This window comes from Paroedura picta, chromosome 6, assembly GCF_049243985.1.
Source record: "Paroedura picta isolate Pp20150507F chromosome 6, Ppicta_v3.0, whole genome shotgun sequence".
Lineage (NCBI taxonomy): Eukaryota > Metazoa > Chordata > Lepidosauria > Squamata > Gekkonidae > Paroedura > Paroedura picta.
The window spans coordinates 23,549,496-23,570,470 of NC_135374.1; the positions used below are offsets into that span (position 1 = coordinate 23,549,496).

General features: G+C 46.5%; 2 protein-coding genes across 3 annotated transcripts; one reads left to right on the forward strand and one right to left on the reverse strand.

Moving 5' to 3' along the window:
• Positions 1-355: 355 nt before the first annotated feature.
• Positions 356-12,678, forward strand: GTF3A (general transcription factor IIIA). Of its 2 annotated transcripts, none has more exons than XM_077341774.1 (9): positions 356-584; positions 1,432-1,532; positions 2,665-2,752; positions 6,593-6,681; positions 7,594-7,667; positions 9,807-9,890; positions 10,570-10,799; positions 10,880-10,939; positions 12,383-12,678. In XM_077341774.1, exons 1-9 carry the CDS (start codon positions 384-386, stop codon positions 12,536-12,538), a joined length of 1,083 nt encoding a protein of 360 aa, XP_077197889.1. In that variant the 5' UTR covers positions 356-383; the 3' UTR covers positions 12,539-12,678. The 2 variants fall into 2 exon arrangements, with proteins under 2 accessions (XP_077197889.1, XP_077197890.1); XM_077341775.1 differs by lacking the exon at positions 356-584 and adding an exon at positions 814-1,127.
• On the reverse strand, positions 12,317-20,681 carry MTIF3 (mitochondrial translational initiation factor 3). The gene is made up of 4 exons (XM_077341776.1): positions 20,525-20,681; positions 17,689-18,209; positions 14,145-14,296; positions 12,317-12,875 (listed from the first exon to the last, which is right to left on the reverse strand). The coding sequence occupies exons 2-4, from the start codon at positions 18,170-18,172 to the stop codon at positions 12,702-12,704; spliced, it is 810 nt and encodes a 269-aa protein (XP_077197891.1). The 5' UTR covers positions 18,173-18,209; positions 20,525-20,681; the 3' UTR covers positions 12,317-12,701.
• Between the last annotated feature and the right edge of the window lie 294 nt (positions 20,682-20,975).

The following is a 20,975-nucleotide window of genomic DNA, read 5'->3' on the forward strand; positions in this document are numbered from 1 at the left end:
AGTGTTGCAAGTAGGATTGAGGTCACCCAGGTCCATATCCCCATTCTGTAATTTTAGATCACTCTCTTGTTCTTTGTCCTGTGGCTTCAGCCAAACACGGCCACCCACTTGAATCTACCGGTCTATCTATACTGAAAATAATGATGATTGTTTTTTAAAACATTTAAAAGTATTGATTCTTCTTTGAATAAGGAGCAAAACAGCTGTCTCCTTCCCTCCCGGTAAGTCTGGGGGCGCACTCCGATCCCTGCCACTACCCAGCAAAACCACAGCCGCCAACAGCGTGGGCAACCCACAGATTGGGGGGGGGGGGAGGAGGACCGCTCAAGAGGAGGAGGAAGTGGGCGGGGCCCGAGCGCCGTCACGTGGCCCAGGAGCACAGCATGGCCGGGGAGGAGGAGGTTGCAAGCGAGCCGGCGGCCGCCGCGACGACTCAACCCCCTCCAAAGACCCGCGAGCCCCATGGCGGCAAGGGGGGACGCAGTTTTGTGCGGCTCCAGTACATCTGCTCCTTTCCGGACTGCGACGCCGCCTTCAACAAGAGCTGGAAGCTGGAGGCGCACCTTTGCAAACACACCGGAGAGGTGGGGGCGATGCTAGGGGGCCGCCCGGCGGCGGGGATGGCGCTCCGGGAGAAGCGGGCGAGCTGGCCCGGGCAGGGGGCGGGGATAGAACCTTGCGGCACCTGGGGCCGACGGGGCGGGGCTAGCAGCAATGGGGCGGCCGCTATTGGAGCGCGGTTCTGAGCGGCTGGCCAATGGCGATCAGGGCAGCTCAGGATTGGCTGCTGGGGGAGGTCGGCGCTTGCTCAGTCAGGAGGTAACGTCGCGTGGTACGCGTTAGGGTTTTTGTTTTTTTTTTGCTCAGCTGGTGGCTGACCAGGGTGCATCCCGTTGCAAGCTTCTGTGGGTCAAAATGCTGGTGGGGCGTGTTTTGACGCCGACTTTTGTAAGCCAAGCGGCAGAAAAGGAGAGGCAGGAGAAGGAGCTGTAGAAATGAGAGGTCCCTTGTGACTCTTTCAGCCCCCGGGAGCCCTGCCTGCCCTCATCTAAGATGCAGAGTTCATGGGCTTTGTGCTACAGCAGACCATTGCCATGTTAGGAACGCTGGATGTGTCAGTGCTGAAGGTGAAGCCCCTTCACGATTGAAATGGGTTAAATGGCATGGAATCTTCTCTAGGTGTCAAAAAGTAAGAAGTACCTGGAGAACATGGGCCCTGGAGCTTCTGTGAGGGGGTGTCCCTGTTGGGGAGGGGGGCAGAAGGGAGGAAAATTAATGTGGGGAAAGTAATGTGTTTGAATTTCACATCCTGAAGCAAATCTGCTAGCCCCACATCTCATGAAGACCAGTCCTGAATTAAGTTCTTTGAAAAAGGAGTTCAGGGGGCAGGAGACATGTCCTTAATTTATAACCCTGTTGTCTCTTTGTCAGCGACCTTTTGTTTGTGATTATGAAGGCTGCGGGAAAAGGTTCACAAGAGACTTCCATCTCAGGCGGCATTGCCTTATACACACAGGAGAAAAGCAATTTATGTAAGTAAACTGTTAGACTTATGGTCAGGAAGAGTGGGAATTCTCAAATATTATTATTGTTTATTAGACTTATTACCCACAACTCTTGGCAAGCCGGTTCATGGCGAGTTACACAATAAAAAAATCACATGTACAATAAAACCCCATTAAAACTAATATTCTCACAGCACAACATGGCAGTAAAAGAAAAATAATAGAGCCCTCTCCCACAGCAGTATGACCTCTTGCTTTAGGATGCTTTGGGTTGAGCAGGGGGTTGGACTAGATGGCCTGTATGGCCCCTTCCAACTCAATGATTCTATGATTCTGGAAGGGGTGTCAAAGGACTGAATCAGCTGGCCATCACCAGTGATGTTCTGGAATTTGGTGGCATGTCTTCCTTAGGGGGGCCATCAGATCACCCTGCCCCTGTTTTGTGATTTTGCAGATTTTGATTAAGCACTGGCTTTAAAGAAGATCAGGCAGATTCATGGAGAGCAGGCCTATCACTGGCTATGAGCTTTGGAGGAAGGATCCACACCCTGAGGCAGAAAAACCAGTGCTAAAAGGCAGCACCAGGACAAGGCCTTGGCCTATTTGTGTGAAAGATATGTTTTAGTGCTTGTGCTAATGCCAGATTTTGGCTGACTTTCTTTTCTCCCCCATGCTTTTCCCAAGAATATGAAATTGGGGAGCAGAATAGGGTGTTCCGTGCAGCTCGCGGGAGCCAGTGCCAAATCTGTTTTTTCTTTAAAACTACTGTTTGATTCATATGTAAATGTACCGAACTTGGATAAATTGAAACCCATGTAATTGCTTTCGTTTGCCTGGGTAAAAAGCAAAACTATTACATCACTTATTTTTATTAATTAATTATTTCGTTTCTACCCTGCTTTTCTCCCTATCAGGGACCCAAAGTATCTTCCAGCATTCTTCCTTTCTCCATTTTATTGTCACAACTATCCTGTTAGGTTGGTTAGGCAGATAGTGTGTGATCTGTTCAAGACTACTCAGGAAGCTTCTGTGACAGAGAGGGGAATTCCAACCTGGTCTCTTAGATCCTGCCACTTCAGTGCTCCAGCCACTACATTGCACCAGCCCACATGTTCATTCTTATTTCCATTACTGAGAACCTAAATATCTGCATTTGTAGGTGCACAGTTGATGGCTGCAATAAAAAATTTGCAACAAAAGCAAACTTGAATAAGCACATGTGCAAGCACAGCTATCGCCTGTATGTGGTAAGTAATGCTCCTTTTAGGGAATAGTTTCTTATGTTGCTTCTTTATTTTCTTTTAGGCACTGAGCCAAAACCCATCTTCCCAGGCTTTTAATTAGGGGGTTTATCTTACCAGCTTTTTAAGGATCTGCCTCTGTTTAGTAGTTTTATCCTGTACAATCATGTGTTTTTAAAGGTTCGTTTATAATATTTTGATGCTGCATGCAGCCTAGAACAGGACTACGAAGAGGTGGTATAGAAATACCCTCAGTAAAATAAATAGCTAATACTTGTTGTGGTGTTGGTACCTCTCTTTTTGGTTTTTGGTCTCCCTCCCCTTGGGTGTTTTTTGTTTGTTTGTTTTTTGTGTCTCTGTAATACCTGAAATGGTTTCATCTCTGCACTGTGGTTCAGCCCTATTGTGGATTGTGCCAGGAGCAAACTGCCCCATTTGCTTGCAAAGTAAAGGTTGTTGTGGGCATCTAGCCTGTGCCAAGTTGCTCTGGCTCCTGTTCTTGGTTCTGCCGTGAATTTGTCTTGTGGCCTTGCACAACCCTCCAAATACATTATGTGCTAGCATAAATTCATCAGGGTCTGTTTCTTGTTGTTGTTATGTGCGAAGTCGTGTCCGACCCATCGCGACCCCATGGACAATGATCCTCCAGGCCTTCCTGTCCTCTACCATTCCCTGGAGTCCATTTAAGTTTGCACCGACTGCTTCAGTGACTCCATCCAGCCACCTCATTCTCTGTCGTCCCCTTCTTCTTTTGCCCTCGATCGCTCCCAGCATTAGGCTCTTCTCCAGGGAATCCTTCCTTCTCATGAGGTGGCCAAAGTATTTGAGTTTCATCTTCAGGATCTGGCCTTCTAAAGAGCAGTCAGGGCTGATCTCCTCTAGGACTGACCGGTTTGTTCGCCTTGCAGTCCAAGGGACTCGCAAGAGTCTTCTCCAGCACCAGAGTTCAAAAGCCTCAATTCTTTGACGCTCGGCCTTCCTTATGGTCCAACTTTCGCAGCCATACATAGCAACTGGGAAGACCATAGCCTTGACTAAACGCACTTTTGTTGGCAGGGTGATGTCTCTGCTTTTTAGGATGCTGTCTAGATTTGCCATAGCTTTCCTCCCCAGGAGCAAGCGTCTTTTAATTTCTTTGCTGCAGTCCCCATCTGCAGTGATCTTGGAGCCCAGGAAAATAAAATCTGTCACTATCTCCATTTCTTCCCCTTCTATTTGCCAGGAATTGAGAGGGCCAGATGCCATGATCTTTGTTTTCTTGATGTTGAGTTTCAAGCCAACTTTTGCACTCTCCTCCTTCACCCGCATCAACAGGCTCTTTAGTTCCTCTTCACTTTCTGCCATTAGAGTGGTATCATCTGCATATCTGAGGTTGTTGATATTTCTCCCTGCAATCTTGATCCCAATTTGTGACTCCTCTAATCCCGCATTTCTCATGATGTGCTCTGCATACAAGTTAAATAGGCAAGGCGACAGTATACAGCCTTGCCGAACTCCTTTCTCAATTTTGAACCAGTCAGTGATTCCATGTTCAGTTCTCACTGTTGCTTCTTGACCTGCATATAAATTTCTCAAGAGACAAATAAGATGCTCTGGTATTCCCATCTCTTTAAGAACTTGCCACAATTTGTTGTGTTCCACACAATCAAAGGCTTTAGCATAGTCAATGAAGCAGAAGTAGACGTTCTTCTGGTACTCCCTAGCTTTCTCCATGATCCAGCGTATGTTGGCAATTTGATCTCTAGTTCCTCTGCCTCTTCGAAATCCTGCCTGTACTTCTGGAAGTTCTCGGTCCACATATTGCTGGAGCCTAGCTTGTAGGATTTTGAGCATAACTTTGCTAGCATGAGAAATTAGTACAATGGTGCGGTAGTTTGAACATTCTTTGGCATTGCCCTTCTTTGGGATTGGAATGTAAACTGACCTTTTCCAATCCTGTGGCCATTGTTGAGTTTTCCAAATTTGCTGGCATATTGAGTGTAGCACTTTTACTGCATCGTCCTTTAAGATTTTGAATAGTTCAACTGGAATGCTGTCACCACCACTAGCTTTATTGTTGCTCAGACTTCCTAAGGCCCATTTGATTTCACATTCCAGGATGTCTGGCTCCAGGTCAGTAACTACCCCATTGTGGTCATCAGGGATGTTAAGCTCGCTCTTGTATAGTTCTTCTGTATAATTTTGCCACCTTTGTTTAATCTCTTCTGCTTCTGTGAGGTCCCTACCATTTTGGTCCCTTATCATACCCATCTTTGCATGAAACGTTCTCTTCATATCTCCAATTTTCTTGAAAAGATCTCTGGTCCTCCCGATTCTATTGTTTTCTTCTATTTGTTTGCACTGTTCATTTAAGAAGGCATTCTTATCTCTTCTAGCTTTTCTCTGGAATTCTGCATTCAGTTGGGTGTATCTTTCTCTTTCTCCCTTGCCTTTCACTTCCCTTCTCTCCTTAGCTATTTGTAAAGCTTCCTCAGACAGCCATTTTGATTTCTTGCATTTCTTTTTCTTTGGGATGGTTTTAGTTGCTACCTCTTGTACAATGTTGCGAACCTCCGTCCATAGTTCTTCAGGCACTCTGTCTATCAGATCTAATTCCTTAAATCTATTTGTCACCTCCACTGTGTATTCGTCGGGAATATGATTTAGTTCATACCTGAGTGGCCTAGTGCTTTTCCCTACTTTCTTCAATTTAAGCCTAAATTTTGCAACAAGAAGCTCATGATCTGAACCACAATCAGCTCCTGGTCTTGTTTTTATTGACTGGATAGAACTTTTCCATCTTTGGCTGCAGAGCACATAGTCAATCTGATTTCTGTGTTGACCGTCTGGTGATGTCCATGTGTAGAGTCGTCTCTTGGGTTGCTGGAAAAGAGTGTTTGCTATGACCATTGTATTCTCTTGACAAAATTCTACCAGCCTGTGCCCTGCTTCATTTTGTACTCCAAGGCCAAACTTGCCTGTTATCCCGGTTATCTTTTGGCTTCCTACTTTAGCATTCCAATCCCCCATGATGATAAGCACATCATTTTTGGGCGTTGCTTCTAGAAGGTGTTGTAGGGCTTCATAGAACTGATCAACTTCATCCTCTTCAGCAGCAGTGGTTGGGGCGTAGACCTGGATCACTGTGATGTTGAATGGTTTGCCTTGGATTCGAACTGAGATCATTCTGTCATTTTGGGGATTGTATCCCAAGACTGCTTTTCCTACTCTCTTATTGATTATGAAGGCTACTCCATTTCTTCTGCGAGATTCTTGTCCACAGTAGTATACCTGATGGTCATCTGAATTAAATTCACCCATTCCTGTCCATTTTAGTTCACTGATTCCTAAAATGTCGATGTTCAGTCTTGTCATTTCTTGTTTAACCACGTCCAGCTTGCCTTGATTCATGGATCTGACGTTCCAGGTTCCTATGGAATAAAAATCTTTACAGCATCGGACTGTCTTTTCGCCACCAGTTACTTCCACAACTGAGCGTCCTTTCGGCTTTGGCCCAGCCGCTTCATTCATTCTGGCGCTACTCGTACTAGCCGTCTGCTCATCCCCAGTAGCATATTGGACACCTTCCGACCTGAGGGGCTCATCTTCCAGCGTCATATCGTTATGCCTATTGGAACTGTCCATAGAGTTTTCATGGCAAAGATACTGGAGTGGTTTGCCATTTCCTTCTCCAGTGGATCACCTTTTGTCAGAGCTCTCAGCTATGACCTGTCCGTCTTGGGTGGCCCTGCACGGTATAGCTCATAGCTTCACTGAACTACGCAAGCCCCCTTGCCACAACAAGGCAGCGATCCTTGAAGGGGGCGGTCTGTTTCTAACAGTAGCCAAATTGATTTTTCCAAACAGTGTGACTTTGAAAACTGTGGAAAGTCTTTTAAAAAACATCAACAGTTAAAAATTCATCAGTGTCAACATACCGGAGAACTATTCTTCAAGTAAGTGAACGGTATCGTATGCTGTTTATTCTGTTTAAATGGCCAGAAGGGATGGGCTGGGGGAAGATACACAGAATACTGATACTTTCAGTGCCCATAGATTGCTTTGGAAAAATTACTTTTTCCTTATTGTAAGCCTCAGTATCTGTACTCCATTTGATTTATTGCAGAAAACAGTCTGAATGGTTCACACCTGTCCTGAATAGCATGCCATTTCCAGTTTCTTAGTGTGAAAGTTAGTACCTCTTTCACACACTAGTAAGCTTTCTGCTTTGTAAATGGGTGAGGGGGGGAGGGAATTGAGGTTGGGGATAGCCAAATAGAGGGAAAGATTTCTTTCCCTCATACAATCCTGTATTACTCTTTGGAAACAAAAATAAATTCTGGAAAGATCAGCCATAGATCTCCCAAGTATTTCCTCTAGTTGGACTGCAAGAAGCAATTTGCATTGGCCAAGACTTTGATGTTAAACTCCACTCTGGTAAGACCTCACTTGGAGTACTGGCTTGTTTATGGTGCTCAAAGCAAAGCTCTTAAACTGAAGAGCTGGCACAAACTTTCACAAATTTGGATGACGTTTGTAGCGGTTTGTGAGCAGCAAGCTTAACTGCTTTCTGTTTTGGAGTCATTTAAACCCCTGCTTTCTGTTTCCCACCACTTTTTGTGGGGAGCAAGAAAGCAGGGGCTTAAACTTTAAATGACACATAAACCGATGCGAACTGGCTTGGTTCACAAAGTGGCCTGTTGGTTCATGGTTTGGTTCATGGTTCAGCTATGAACTGCAAACCGAACTGCAAAAATGCAGTTAATGCCCATCCTTAGGCAGGATTAGAGAGAGAACTGACCTGACCATGTTATGGATCATTGGGTTGCGTAGGCTTTGTCTGAATTATGTGTGTGCTTGCTATCTAGATGTAGCCACCAAGGATGCAAAGAACGCTTTGCTGAACCTCATCAGTTAAAACGCCATGAAAAGATCCATGAAGGTAACTGAGGCTCTTTGTTTCAGCCGTGCCAAAGTGGTAAACTGTAGAAGTGGCCAAGTGGAGGATCTCAAACATGTTTTTATAAGATGCTCTTTTTATGTTGAGGCCTGAGCTAAGTTCATCCATCCTTCGGTGAAGCAAAAACTGGGGCAAACTGTCTTAAACAGGACAGTTATCTGTTCCACTTAATATTTCTGGTAAGGCCTTGGAGGAGGAGTGTGTCTCATGGCTAAAGTGCCACTCAGGGTGGCTGTCCCACCTCTCAGTACCTCCTCCTCCAACAGGCTTGCTTGTCTGTCCAGAGGCCAGCCAATGTCCCCTACCCCTGACCCACCCCCTCTTCCTTCCTCTTCCCCGAGGCTTGGAGGCTGCAGATCCCAGCTGTGTGAGAGCTGCCCCTGCCAGTGAGTTCCCTAACAGCTGCCTGCAGCCTTTCCAGGTCCTGGGGGGAGGGGGAGGCCATCTGCAGAATTCTTCCACTCCACCCTCGTAGCGCCCATTGTATACCTGAATGCAACTGGCTTGGTCCCTAGTAGCTAATAACCTACTGTCTGATGATGCTCCTGAAATGATTAAATCTGTAGCCAAATTTTGTCTACTATTCATGGAGCAAGCAGGGTTATGTTACAAGAAATGAGACCGAATTAACTTTTGGGCTGTTATACAGTGCTTGGTTGAATTAAGTAATCGTCGACATTTCTGATTTTAGTTTTAATCTTTGTCATATATTTTTATTCTCAAATTTTAATAAATAAATAAATATATTTATATTTATATATATGAGAATGGCAACCCACTTCTAACTGGGAGCCTCATGCCAGCCTTCTCTTCTCCCAGGATTATGTTTTTTTAAGTGCACAAAATGTCTTTTGTGTCAGGGAATGTCTAGCCCAGTCAGTGTCCCCCTGCAGCCCTTTGCCAAGACACAGGTTTGGATCCTGCCTGACATGCTCATGAATAGGATTCCATCCAGAGAATGACACTTCCTTTCTCCTCTTACTGCAGCCCCAGATGCCTCCTGAAATGCTGTTCCTGGGGGGAAAGGGACCCTAGTCATAGATGGGGGGTGGGGATCAGAGAGAGAGAATCGGAGAAAATTGCCCCCTGTCCCCCCCTGTAGATGTCTTTGGAGGATCCAAGTGATAGTCCTGTCATCTCAGGGAAGAGGTAATGTCTTCTAATGAAGCAGTTCTTTCTGCAACTTCCAATGGTCCCTTCAAGATTTTTCTCCCACTTCACTGGGTGTATTTTTTCAGTTCGTATAGTAATGGAATGACGTCCTATTTATGAAACTCTGACTTAAATTGTTTAATAGATGGAGTATTCTATTGGGGGCAGCAAAAAGTCTAGGTAAGAGCCTCTTGTGGCGCAGACTGCTAAGGCAGCGACATGCTGTCTGAAGCTGTCTGTTCATGAGGTTGGGAGTTCGATCCCAGCAGCCAGCTCAAGGTTGACTCAGCCATCCATCGGTAAAATGAGTACCCAGCTTGCTGGGGGGTAAACAGTAATGACTGGGGAAAGGAATAGCAAACTACCCCGTATTGAGTCTGCCATGAAAAAGCTGGAGGGCATCACCCTAAGGGTCAGACATGACCCGGTGCTTGCACAGGGGATACCTTTACCTTTAGAAAGTCTAGGTAAGATGTCTGAATATCTGTGCACATTCTCAAATTCAGCACACATAAAGGAGAGCTTGCACCCATATGTATAGCATAAGGTTAACTTTAAAGAGAACAATGTTATTTATGCTCACACTGGCAGTTTTAAGTGGGGTGGTAAATAATCACTTTTCCAGTGGCCCATGGAGAATGACAGTGGTTTCCAAGCTGTAATGCACAGGTCATCTCTGTGGCAAATGGGAGGCTGCCTTATCTTGAGTCTAGCAAGGTCAGAATTGCATACTCAGGCAGGCAGCAGCCCTCCAGGGTCTTGGGAAGAGATCGCCTACTACTGATCCTTTTAATGTGAGGTGCTGGGGGTCAAACCTGGGACCTACTGTATGCAAAGCAGATGCTCTACCCCTCCCCAGTTAGTGGATTGAAACAGTAGTTTGCAAAGGTAGCAAAAGTTTGGGGTGCAAGAGGATTGAGCATCCTACCAGAAGGCTGTTTTAAACTTCAACTTAGCCTCTTTTAATAGGCTACACATGCAAAAAAGATGGCTGTTCATTTATTGGACAAACATGGTCACAGCTCCGGAAACACACAAAAGTTGAGCATACTGGTAAGTTACTAAAACAGAAATTCACCTTAAAATCTCATTGCAATCAGATAGGTTTGTGTTTAAATCTTTTCTCTTTTGCCAGCCATCTATCTATTCTGACCTTTTTCATGTTCATCTGCAAATAACAACAGGTCGCACTGCATACTGTTCAAGTTTGGGTAATGTTTGAGGCAGATGTGTCGCTGTCTAACATACACACTTATATAGGGTTTAAGAATGTTGAACATACAGTAAATCATGTGTATCTAGCAATCCTTGGTATTAACACTGCAAGAGTCAATATTAAAGCCGTATTGCAAATTGTGTATGTGGGGGGTGGGAGTGTAGCTCAGAAATAACAGCTTGCTAAATTCATGTGCCAGGTGAGATCTGAAGCAAGCACTCCAGAATTCATAAGTTAATCTCATTTAACGATTCTACTGTACTATCGCTTGCATGTTGGGTATAGGTTCCTGCGTGTTTGTATCTGATAGGCTGGCAGGCATGAAAGCCGTTGGAGAAAACTTGCTAAGGCGTAGGGGTGACAGCAATATATTCCCGTACCATATTATGCTGCTCATATAGCATGTATCCATGCTGCTGTTAGCCAGGAAAGACATTGGGGGGTCACTGCTAGATGCTGCTGCTTCAAAACTGGGTGGTTCAGAGAACTCCTGCCATTTGTTGCTTTCTCCTTCAGAGCCAGTAGTCTGCAGTGTGTGTACCAAAACGTTCACCCGTAAAGATTACCTCAGATGCCACCAAAAAATTCATGCTTCGGAGAGGGATGTGTTCCGATGTCCGAGAGAAGGCTGCGGAAGGACTTACACCACCCTGTTCAATCTTCAAAGCCACATTCTCTCCTTCCATGAGGAGAAAAGACCATTCTCGTGTGATCACCCTGGCTGTGGGAAAGTCTTTGCGATGAAAGTAGGCATTTTAAAGTACGCCTTAAAAATCCGTATTTGTCCTTCTTAGGCCTTGTCTAAACAGCTCTGTCGTTCTTACAGCAAAGTCTGGTAAGGCACGCCATTGTACATGACCCAGAGAAGAGGAAGCTGAACTTAAATGTAAGTCAGACCTTGAACTGTTTGTCCTCAGAGCAGCCGTACCCTGTGGGTGATTGGAAGGACTTTTTGGGTGGGATCACTGGGTCCCACATTGCTGGGGCTCATTTTACAGATGGCAGAGCAGTAGTTATAATTGTCTGAAATGTTGCCTAAAGGAAATCTTGAGGTTCTTCTCCTGGCGAGAATTTGGAGGAAGTTTTCTATCAAGGCTACTGCAACTTCTTGGGAAAGGATGGATGTGTTCCACAGGGGTGGCCAAACTGTGGCTCTCCACATGTCCATGGACTACAATTCCCATGAGCCCCTGCCAGCGCATGCTGGAGAGCTACAGTTTGGCCGCTTCTGCCCTAGATTTAGCAGGATGTTGTCTAAAGCAGGGGTAGTCAACCTGTGGTCCTCCAGACGTCCATGGACTACAATTGCCATGAGCCCCTGCCAGTGTTTGCTGGCAGGGGCTCATGGGAATTGTGGTCTATGAACATCTGGAGGACCACAGGTTGACTACCTCTGGTCTAAAGCATACCTTGAAGGGAATTGTAGTTTCCATCTTGGTGCACATGAAGCTGCCTTATGCTAGATCAAAGGTCAGCACCATCTACTCAGATTGGCAGTGGGCCACCAGGATCTTGGGCAGAGATCTTTCACATCACCTACCACCACGAAGCCCTCACTTGAATAGCCCACTCTCCCAAGATCAGAAGCTAAGCATGGTCAATTAGCATTTGGAAGGGAGACGACCAGGGGATACCGGAGCCATAGTGTAGAGACGGGCAATGGAAAAAGACTTCTGAATGTCTCTTGCTTTGGAAAGCCCATGGTATCACCATACGTCAGCTGCTACTTGATGACAGGAAAACAGTGGTGATGATGAGATGGAACCTCGGACTTTCTGCATGTAAAACAGAGGCATTTCCATTGAGCCACAGCTCAGTCTGAGAGAGGGCAATAGCTGGGGAGGGCTACTTAAACAGAGGGCCCTGGAAACAAATTGTTTTCCCCTGTAAAATGTTTAGGAGCCACAGAAAGACGGATTTTCTGCATGAAAACCTAGTATTTCAAAGCATCACATCGCATAAGAGCCAGACTGGTGCAGCGATTAAGAAAGATGGCTTCTAATCTGGCAAGCCGGGCTTGATTCCCTGCTCTTCCGCATATGCAGCCAACTGGGTGGCTTTGGGCTAGTCACAGTCCTGCTAGAAGCACTTCTCGGAGCAGTTCTCTTAGAGCTCTTTCAGCACTACCTACCTCACAGGTTGCCCATTGTGAGGAAAGGGAAGGGGATTGTAAGCTGCCTTGAGACTTCCTCAGGCAGTGAAAAGGAGGGTATAGAAACCAGCTCTTATTTTTCAGTTTTTTAACCAAAGAGGACCACAAACGTCAATCTTCAAAGCTTTCTCTTTATGATGGAACTGATCGCACTGCTGTGCTTGTTCTTAATGCTAGAAACAGCGTCCCAAGCGGAGCCTGGCCTCTCGCCTCAGTGGCTACATTCCACCCAAAGCCAAGCCAAGCCGTGGACAGAGCACGGGAGAGACCCTGACCGCACAAAACAACGCAAAGAACACCCTCCCCGCTGTTGAAGCCCTGTGTCTAGACTAGACTTGTAGTCCAGCTGCATGCACGTGAATGGCTTTAGGAAGTCGCTTTTGGTAAGTTTGTAATGTGTACAGGAAACTGTGTTTGTTTTGGAATGTTTCTGCTTTGTATTAAAAACAAAAACAAAACCCGATTGTTGAGAAGGCTTGGCTCAGCAGCTTCCGTTTCATTGTCCTTCTGTGTTCTTCGTTTCTTTCTCCATGCGCCTATGCGCCTGGAGTTCTTTCTCTGACATATGTCTGTATACGGCCATGCTTCTTCCCTCCTTGAGAACACGAGGCGGGGAGACGTAGGTCACTTTCTCAGGCATGGCCTCCAGAATCCGCCTAAAGAGCTCTAGCTGAAAACAAGAAGAAGACTTGGTTGGACAAACTCTTATTACTGGCTTGGTCAAAACATGCGCCTGAAATCTGGAGACTGGGCACAGCAGTAAGAATACCACCCGCTGGTGAATTAGTGTTGGCAGCCATTTGTGTGCCAGAAGTCGAGGGTGGGGGCCCCTCGTCCCTTAGTCTTCTCATTGCCAGCTGGTCACTCCCATGACCACAGACCCCTCACCTTCACACCACTGTTGGGCTCATGGGGTGGTGACACAAGTTGAACAAGAGTACAACTAATGCCTTTGAGCTGGCTAGATCCAACTCGGGAGTGGTTGGTGCCAACCTCCAGTGGTTGATGCCAAGTGTTCCGTCGAGTGTCTCACTGCAGTTTACTTTCCATAGCAGTTGTAACTGTGAGGTCACTCAGGGAGCTCCGTGGCTGACTTGAATGCAAGGAGCCCCATCCTGCTCGGATTCTCCCACCAGTACACCACACTGTACTGAAGAATGCAGAAGCTGATGGTCACAGTTGCTGGAAGTATGACACTGACACTCATAAGAATGGACTATGGGAACACTGGATTTAGGGGAAAATGGCTTTGCTGCTGGGCAGGGAGGAAATGATTTTAGCAATCATCTAACAGGGCATGTGTGGCCACCAAGCCTGAAATCTTGTTGGCCTCCCCTGAATATGGAAGACAAAAGCTTATCCTCTTATCAATCCCAATCCCTCCAAAGGCTAGTAGAAAGTGTAGGATTGCTCCTAATCTGGTCACACATACTGGAAGAGAACAGTTCCAGAGAGAAGCCCTTCCCAGTATGACCCAAGGCACATTTAGGACACAAGGGATCATGCTGCGTTAACATTCAAGTCAACGAAGTAATAGAGGCACCATTGACATTGCCCATTAAGAGGTTCTCATTCTGGATTGGCTACCTGATCAGTGAGGTAACAGAAGCCACCATCCTTCTGCCAGATTTCCTTATTTGGAAAAATCCCAAGAACCTTGGCCCTCTCTCTGCTTCTACTGAGACTAATCAGCAGCCCTACCTGGTAGCTCAATTTGCTTTGCTGCCTAAGCAGAGAGAGAGAGAAATCTAGGACCCACTCCTTCAAATTAGAAATTATACTGTTGGTGGGAAGGTTTTCGTCCTTTGGGCTGTCCTAAACTGGAATGTGGGACCCGTTCACATGTATAGGATAGACACGCCTCCCTCACCACACATGGTAACGTTTGAAAGCTTGACTGAGTAACTACCCCAAAGAGCAATTTGTTCTTTAAGCTTACCATCTTTTCCGGTTCATTGCCAGCCTTTTCCTGCACACGAACTTTGACGTGATGCTTCATTTCAACCCACTGCTGAATTTGTTTGATCTTCATATCTAAATCGTGCTGTGCAATAGCTGTGGTAAAAGTTAATTCCTTCAGCTGAACAGGTCCTGTTTAAAATACAAAGGAAAAGCCTTCAGCTTCCATGTAGTTGCAACCAAAACCCGGCCCCTTCATTGGCAAGCTGCTCCCCTAAGATTGTTCTCCTGCTTGCTCTGGAAGCCACCCTTCTACCCTTTGATTCTTTTAAATATGAAAAAAAAATTATTTTAAATTGTAGGTGATTCTATTCTAGCCTGGAGTCCTTCGTAACTTAGTTAAAACTGTATGCCACACCAGGGGTAATCAACATGTGGTCCTCCAGATGTCCATGGACTACAATTATGACTAGTCAATAGAACCCAGGGGCTGGTCGTGTTCTAAATCAGGGATAGTCAACCAGTGGTCCTCCAGATGTCCATGGACTACAATTCCGATGAGCCCTTGCCAGCGTTCTCTGGCAAGGGCTCATGGGAATTGTAGTCCATGGCCATCTGGAGGACCACTGGTTGACTACCCCAAAAGGCCTTGGGAAAGGAAGATGGAACCAGAAGTCTGCAGTACTATTTGAGCAGTCTCATATTTAAGCAAACTCATTGCCATCCTTAATTTTCATCAAGAGGCATATAGGCCATTCCCATGAAGCTGCCATTTACCAAGTTTGACCACTGGTCCATCCAAGTCAGTACTGTCCACTCAGACTGGCAAGGGCTCTCTAGGGACTTCGGCAGAGGCCTTTCCACACCATGTACTCCCTGATCCTTTTAACTGGAGTTGCCAGGGATTGAACCTGGGCCCTTCGGAATGCAAAGCTTGGGCGTTGCACCCTGCAAGAACAAGGTAACATTACCCCATTTTGCTTCTAATGCACCACTTATGCTAACATGAAGGCTACAATGGGAGATCCTGTGGCTTAGTGGTAGAGCACATGCTTCACATGTAGAAAGGATCCAGGTTCAAGCGCCACCGCTCCAGGTAAAAGATCTCTGGTGGCAAGAATCCAAGAACTTTCTGTGCCTGAAAAGCTGGAGAGCTCCTGCCCATCTTAGCATGGCTCGAGTAAGAGCAAAAGACCAAATGGACTAGTCTGCTTTAATCACTGGAATGTGTGTGTTGGGAGGGGGAAAGTCTGGTAAAGCAGTGGTCCCCAACCTTTTTATCACCGGGGACCGGTCAACGCTTGACAATTTTACTGAGGCCCGAGGGGGGGAGTAGTCTTTTGCTGAGGGATGTTGCTGCTGACGCCTGAGCCCTGCTCCACTCGCTTTCCTGCTGGCACCCCTGACTTCCAGCCACCTGCTGGGGGGCGCTGCCAGCAGCAGCTGTGCAGTGCCACACTGAGGCAGAGCCCCAGCCAAGGTGGCCACTGGAGAGCACCAAAGGTGGTCCGGCTGCAGAGTGTCAGGGCAGCCCCCGAGGCAGCAGCTGGGGAGGAGGAGCCGCAGCCCGGTACCGACTGATCCACGGACCAGTACCAGTCTCCGGACCGGGGGTTGGGGACCACTGTGGTAAAGGACCCTTGTATAGGTAGAATTTTGTTGCATAAAAATGGGCAGAAAGACAACCCGGGTAAATGAGGCTGGCTGCTTAGAAACTCCCTGAGCGATCATCTTTGTGGTTCTCTTTTGTAGCCTGTGCTGAATGAGTCATGGTTATGCACTGACAAAAGAAGAGCTTGATATAAAAACTGTCTTCCATTGTAAATGTGGAAACACAACCCATTCATCTCCCCAATAGGTTCTTAATAGCTACAATATGAATATGCCCTTCCACTGAGACAGCTGTCTGGATGCCAACAAGCTTCTACAGTCATTAACACATGATTGGCACAAAGCTTCAAAGAATCTAAACCAATTCTTATTTGTAGCTAAGACTCCTGAACAGTAGGAGGCATTCTTCTGTACACAGACAGAACTACTTCTTCATCCCAATACATTGGGGTCGATTCAGCCATTCCCCCCCCCCCCACTTGGACTCACCCAATTACTCTTTCTACTACAGCAGCCCTGTCCCACATGGCTTTTGTCCATGCTGGTCCCATGATCTTCAGCAGAAACCTTCCTTTTAGATTTTCACCAGCAGCAAAACTAATTGGATCTAACTCTTTTAATTGGGCACTCTATCCAATTGGAGGAGAACGCCAAGGTGCCAGCAGGGGATTTTCTGTTTCATGGTGTGTTGATTAGATCCTAAGAATCTCCCTTTTCCTATTAGTATACAAATGCCTAATGCTATTTCAAAACTCTGTTAAAGTAGTTGGGAGCAGGGATCCCCAATGGGGCGTTTATGGGTGCAGAGGGCTACTGGACACCTTTCCTGGTGCTCACCCAGTGAGTGGGTAGGTCCAGGTGGGGTTTTTGCTCAGAGGGCTTCTGACTGCCCACTGGAGATCTGATCTGGCTGTGCAGATTTTTTTTTAATTGCTTGAGTGCCAGTTTATGCCACATTGCGAGCATCTTCATTGTGCTCAATATGGGGTGGTTTGCCTGTGCCTTCCCCAGTCATCACCGTTTACTCCCCAGCAAGCTGGGTACTCATTTTACCGACCTCGGAAGGATGGCTGAGTCAGCCTTGAGCCGGCTGCTGGGATTGAACTCCCAGCCTCATGGGCAGGCAGCTTCAGACTGCATGTCTGCTGCCTTACCACTCTGCGCCACAAGAGGCTCATGATATATATATATTTAAAAGGTATCATGTTAAGCAGATCTGCATGAAAGGAAAATGATGCATGACCTCGATTCCTGACATTTTGAGTTTGTGCCTATCACCATGTCAGAATTCAAAAGAGCTCGCAAGATCAAAAACATTGGGAACCTCTGGTCTAGATACTGCAGAAGCATGTGTCACTGTACCCTGGTCCCCACTATCAAGAAGGGGTGCAAACTTATGAATCAAACCTAAATGGGGGGGAAAAAACAGTTCTACCCACTCCCACAATCTTGACTCTCCGAATGGCAGTTCAGGAGTTTCCAAAATATTGGACTTCTTGACCAAGGCACATAATGCAAATTTATCAAGGTTAATTGTCAAATTCTGCCTAAAAGATGTATGTTTATATCTCTCCGCCTAAAGAGATATGGCATGTTTTAAGCCTCCTCCAGACCACCCAGCCATTTTCTGTAACTCTCACCATGCATATGGAGTGCTAGCACATAAACAAAACTCAAACCAAACAAATCCATGGCTCCGATTATTAGGTCTGTGCTCATACGGAATCATGGGCTGCATGCAGCCTTGAGGATTTACTCTCTTGGTCTGGCTGGTATATCAGATGGTCTGTTGGTAAGAACAAACATCTACAGGCATGTATTTAAGCAACTGGCCATACAAATAACACAAGCTCTTTTATGTCACAATTACCAGCTGAGACTCAAGTCTCAGCTAGTTAAGTGGGCATTCAACAGAGAAATATAGCTCAATCAATATCTGGAAGATCATCTGTCAGAATCAAAGCCATGCATACCCTTCTTGGAGCTAGCTTTCTGCTTGTCCCTAAAACTGATGCGCTCTTCGTAAATCTGCTGACCGCTCATTAGTCTGTACACTGGAGGGTCCGCACTTTCCTTCAGCAGGACAAGCTTCAAGTTCTTTTTATCCATGATTTTAATCACATCTGCTCTGTGTATTTGTCCTTGGTCCTCTCCATTCTCATCGAACAGGTGAATTATTCGATGAGGGATTTTTCTCCCAACACTTCCAATGTCTTTTGGGGAACTGAGGTTGATTTTCTTAACTTTCGCCTTTTCCTCAGCATCTTCATATGTACAAAATTTTTTTGTAAGGACAGAAAGAAATCTTCTCTTAGAAGGCTCCAGTCCTACCCAGGTGTGAGAGAACACCCTGGTTTGCACTGGTTGTGCCCCGGAAGTAGCAAGGTATCTAGTGATGAAATTAGCATCATTCCTTATGGCCTGACCCAATAGTTTATTTAGGAACAAGGAAGTCATTATGGACAAAGGGTGAAAAAAATAATGGTCCAGATACCTAAAAGTAAAGAGAGAAAGGGTTAATAAGGTGAACAATTTAATCTTTAATTCGCAATTTTTGTTTCCTCTCGGCTGGATATGGGATTGATAACTAAGTCATAGAAATATATGCAAAGGGATAATAACAGGTTGTGTATGCATGATCAGTATATAGGAAGTTTTTTAAAAAGTAATTTCTCATTTCTGCTTTGAGTGGAGAGACAAAAAGCTGGAACCAAGTACTTTACTGATGATCTTTGTATGATCAAATTAGTTCTGCTAAACAAAAGTGTTCTGGACATGAACACTATGTAAATTACTAGAAACAATACAACACAGGATGTGCCCCATGGTCAAATATGGCGATAGTTATGTGACTTGTGACCAATACCATGAGACTGTGGATTAATGAAGCCCTGTAAAGACTATTCCCTGCAAACTCAACATTGCATACCTCTGCTGTAAAGGCAATACAAATTAGTAATGTGCTTGTGGAAGCAAGGCTTGAGGCAAGTGTTGAAGGCACTTCAGGGCCAGGAACTTTTAACTTTAGAGAAAACGTGTTGGAGCAGCCCAATAGCCCGAGTCCAGCAATCTGTGGGCAAAACCTAGTTGCCATCCCATGGTCCACCAGTAGGCCCTTGGTGACTTTCAACAACTGCACTGACATAGGCATAACAATGAGAAAATTAATTTCTTTAGGAATATAGGCAGTGGGTTCTGTGACAGATGCTTTGACTTGCCTGACTGGTGTGAAGTTTGCAGGTGTCACATGCTGTCTACTGCTGGGAAGTGGTCAGCAGTCGTGGTGCACACTGGCAAATGGTCCTGACAGGAGAACATAGGCTACGAGGCAGAAAGTTACAGGCCAGGACTTCAAAGATCGCATTCTCCAAAGTACTGCCTGTCCCACATGCACAGAGAGCAAGATAAGCACAGATTAGTGGTGCCAGGAAAAAGGGCTCAGATTTGTTGGGCCCTGTGGAACTCTGGGAGAAACTGACCTGTACAAGATATTAGTTTCACTTACATTAAAAGGACAACAAAAGTAGAATCCAATAGCACCTTTAAGGCCAACAAAGATTAACTCAAGGTGTGAGCTTTCGAGGGCTACCCACTTGAATCTTACATTAAAAGGGACCAGCTTGTTGGTGATTAATATTTAAAAAGGTGGCAAGAGTGACTCCCAGGAGTAAGGCTGACAGGAACTGGGGACGAGTCAGTCCAAAGGGATGATGGAGTAAACACCCAGGGCAATATTGATAGGAACGTGACAGAGCTTGGGAGTGAGGGCACAATGGCCGCTGAGGCCATATGTGGCAACTAAGGGACAGAGGGGGGCACATGATAGTTGTCTTTTGGCAAGTCTATAAGTCTCCAAGCCATGAAGGGGGTGCTTGGTGTTTGATGACAATTTAGCGACAATAGGTATCTCAGGATGGACAAAAGGAAATACAACGGAGTGATTAAAATATAGAATTCGCTGCCAGTGGCCACAGGAATAAACGGCTTTAAACGGGGTTAGACAGATTCATGGAGGATCAGTGGCTACTATCCCTGGTGACTGAGGGAAACCTCCATGTTCAGAGTCGCTAAGCCTCTGAATCCCTCCAAACACATGGACTTCAGCGGACTCTGCTTAAAATGGAAGCCATGAAGCTATCTAGGCAATCTTGGTACAACAAGATTTGAGTCCAATGGCACCTTTAAGACCAACGAAGATTTATTCAAGGTGTGAGCGTTCATGTGCATGCACACTTCTGAGGATTTCATTGCATTACTTCGCAAGTTTGTTGTACTACTTCAGACCAAGAGGGTTATCCACTTGTGTGTGGCTCAGCCACTACTTAAGACGTTTTTTTAAAAGGAACAGGATGGACATGCAGATTTTGATGGCCTTTTAAAAAACACTTATAATTTACGTTGCTTTTGCGGTGCTGCTTTTTGCTGGTGACACGCCACAAGGACATTTCTGGAGACGTGTATATTCTCTAAAATGCCTCACGCCTGTAGATCTTAGGCAAGGAAGGAGGGAGTTTTGTTTTAATGTAATAAACTACAATACGTGTCTGAGCGTAGCAGAAGAAAGCTTTGCTCATAATGTAAACAGAAATACACGCCTACCCCCAGGCTGCGGGAACCTTGACGCGGAGAAGCCACCCTTTCCCCTGGGAGTTGGCTTTCCGGGTCCCTGTGGCCACCCAAGGGGGTTTTCTAGCTCCAGGTTAGGAAACGCCCGGGGAGGTCAGTGGGGCGCACCGCCAGAGCCCACCCTCCACAGCATCTCTCTAGTCTGCAGATGAGCTGCCACTGCGGGGGCTCCCCGGGTCTCACCTGGAAGCCCTTTCCCCCAGGCCCGGCGGCGGCACGGGGGAAGGGCCTCTGCCCCTCTTCGGATCCCCGGGAAGGTCCGCCGGAACAGGCCTCGCGTTACCTGCCTAGAGCCTCGGCCGCGCCTGCGCCTGCGCCGCCGGAGAAGCGCAGGGGAAGGGGACGGGCCTCGGGAGAAGGCGGGGCCGGCGGAGGAAGGCTGCGCGGATCTGGGGCCTGGCGGAGCTCATCGCTCGGGCGCTGTGGGGAGATGCAGGACGCTGCTTGGGGGGCTCCACGACCCTCCTCTAGTTAAGGGGTGGGGGGTCTTCAATACCTGCAGGGCGATCTCCCCACCTTAGCCAGCACAGCTTGTCTTTCGAAGGGGGCGGGGGGGACGTCTGGGGTTTCCGGTCTTCCCAAAAACCCACGAGTGATTACAGCAGCCTTTCCTTCTCAAGCCCCTGAAGCATTC

Bases quoted from the DNA above. Each gene is read 5' to 3' on its own strand.
- GTF3A (XM_077341774.1), top strand. From the start codon at position 384: ATGGCCGGGGAGGAGGAGGTTGCAAGCGAGCCGGCGGCCGCCGCGACG. The intron at 1,533-2,664 runs GTAAGTAAACTG...CTGCATTTGTAG, and splicing joins ACAGGAGAAAAGCAATTTAT to GTGCACAGTTGATGGCTGCA. The intron at 6,682-7,593 runs GTAAGTGAACGG...CTTGCTATCTAG, and splicing joins ACCGGAGAACTATTCTTCAA to ATGTAGCCACCAAGGATGCA.
- MTIF3 (XM_077341776.1), bottom strand. From the start codon at position 18,172: ATGACTTCCTTGTTCCTAAATAAACTATTGGGTCAGGCCATAAGGAAT. The intron at 14,297-17,688 runs GTATGCATGGCT...TATTTTAAACAG, and splicing joins GAAAGCTAGCTCCAAGAAGG to GACCTGTTCAGCTGAAGGAA. The intron at 12,876-14,144 runs GTAAGCTTAAAG...TCTTGTTTTCAG, and splicing joins GCAATGAACCGGAAAAGATG to CTAGAGCTCTTTAGGCGGAT.